Source organism: Pinus tabuliformis, chromosome 6 (assembly GCF_031772625.1).
Source record: "Pinus tabuliformis cultivar Carrire ecotype Pingquan chromosome 6, CPIR1, whole genome shotgun sequence".
NCBI lineage: Eukaryota > Viridiplantae > Streptophyta > Pinopsida > Pinales > Pinaceae > Pinus > Pinus tabuliformis.
Window position 1 is genome coordinate 1,094,659,284 of NC_142292.1, and position 1,457 is coordinate 1,094,660,740.

Sequence of the window (1,457 nt, forward strand, 5' to 3'; positions counted from 1 at the left end):
TTTCTCCGATTCTTCATCTGGATGGATTGCCCCAAAATGGGGCAGAAATCTCCCTGTTGTTTGCCTGCTTCGTCGTTGTCAGTGTTGGGTCAAAGTCGTCAGCCTCCTCTGTGATTCCTGTACCGGTCGGGCCTTCTATGGTCGTTTCTGCCCGTGATGATCAGAGTTCTACCTCCTTAATGCTCAATTTGTTGGCTCCCCCTCTTGAATCTGGTGATATTGGTATTCCCCCTTCTTCCCTTTTGGGTACCTGCTAGGCCTCTCTGAACGTGTTGTAAATTTATATGGATATTAGGAATTTCTTGGAAAATTTTCAAATGGAATGAATTTAATCGCCAAATAAAGTAACCTGAATCTGTAAGGTTTATTGATTCATCTATTGTCAAAATGTATTGTTTCGAGCAGTTCCGTTTTTTTATTAAGATAAATTTTAGTTGTGAAACTAAATTATGATAAGTTTTGGAGAAAATAAATACAACTAAGAAAAAATGAAATGAAGAACTTTCTTATCCATTGAAGCAACACTATCATAAGATATAAGGCCCATAGAGATATGGATATATACAGACACCCTTTGTAAAAGCCAAAAACCCATAGACACATGCCGCAGTCAATGGAAACAGCCGATATAGAAGCACCCTCTGTACAAACCAAAATATGAAAAATATATCAGCGTAGCTTTGTGAAGTTGGCGAGTAACTCAAATAGCGAGGACAAGTCCAGGCATAAGATTCTGCTTCGATTTCCCAATGTTGCTCTGCCACAGAGGCGACTGCGAGCACACCTTCTTCTTTTGTACAACTGTCGGAGGCGCAGCTTTAAACTCTGATACTATCACCGACGTGTTGAAGTACTCTCGTAGTTGAGTGACCATGCAACTCGCTTCCTCCACAGTCCAGACGTGAACCCAGTACCCGGATTCGTCCCCGCGACCCTCCGCGACTACCAGGTTATGGCCGAGCGCAGTGATGGAGAGCGGGCTAAACGTGAAGTAACACTCAATGTGGCCAGTGAGTATTCGCATGAGATGTTGACAGAAGGGGTGGCCGTGGAAGCGCCACTCCAAGTCGGCTTTCACAATCTTCCCCACGGCAGTTCTTATATAGGCATGATACCATTGAAGAATTTGCCGCAACATAAAACCTATAAAGAAAACAGATGAGTACTCCAGGTGCAGACCGAATTTGAAGGGCGAGGTCATGATATTCTATCGTCTGCAACTTCATTGACAAAACAACACTGAACAGGGAATCAATATGCAAAAGAGCGGGCCGACCTTTTTGAAAATATTTGAAATGACCGCGGGAGATACAGCTATGCATTTTTTCCGGTTGACGGAGCTCTGAAGGAATTCGAATGTGGTTGCTGAAATATGGATGAGCGCTGAATTTTGGGCGCTTGAATTCAAATTTGAATTCGAATTCAAATGGGCTCGTTATTTGAATAACATTAATGTC

General features: G+C 42.8%; 1 protein-coding gene across 1 annotated transcript; it reads right to left on the bottom strand.

The window, feature by feature from the left end:
- Positions 1 to 700: 700 nt before the first annotated feature.
- LOC149262731 (senescence associated gene 20-like) lies at positions 701 to 1,201 on the bottom strand. The gene has a single exon (XM_089381692.1). It carries the CDS (start codon positions 1,199 to 1,201, stop codon positions 701 to 703), a length of 501 nt encoding a protein of 166 aa, XP_089237818.1.
- Positions 1,202 to 1,457: the final 256 nt, after the last annotated feature.

Excerpts from the sequence above, each read along its gene's own strand:
- LOC149262731 (XM_089381692.1), bottom strand. The coding sequence starts at position 1,201 with ATGACCTCGCCCTTCAAATTCGGTCTGCACCTGGAGTACTCATCTGTT.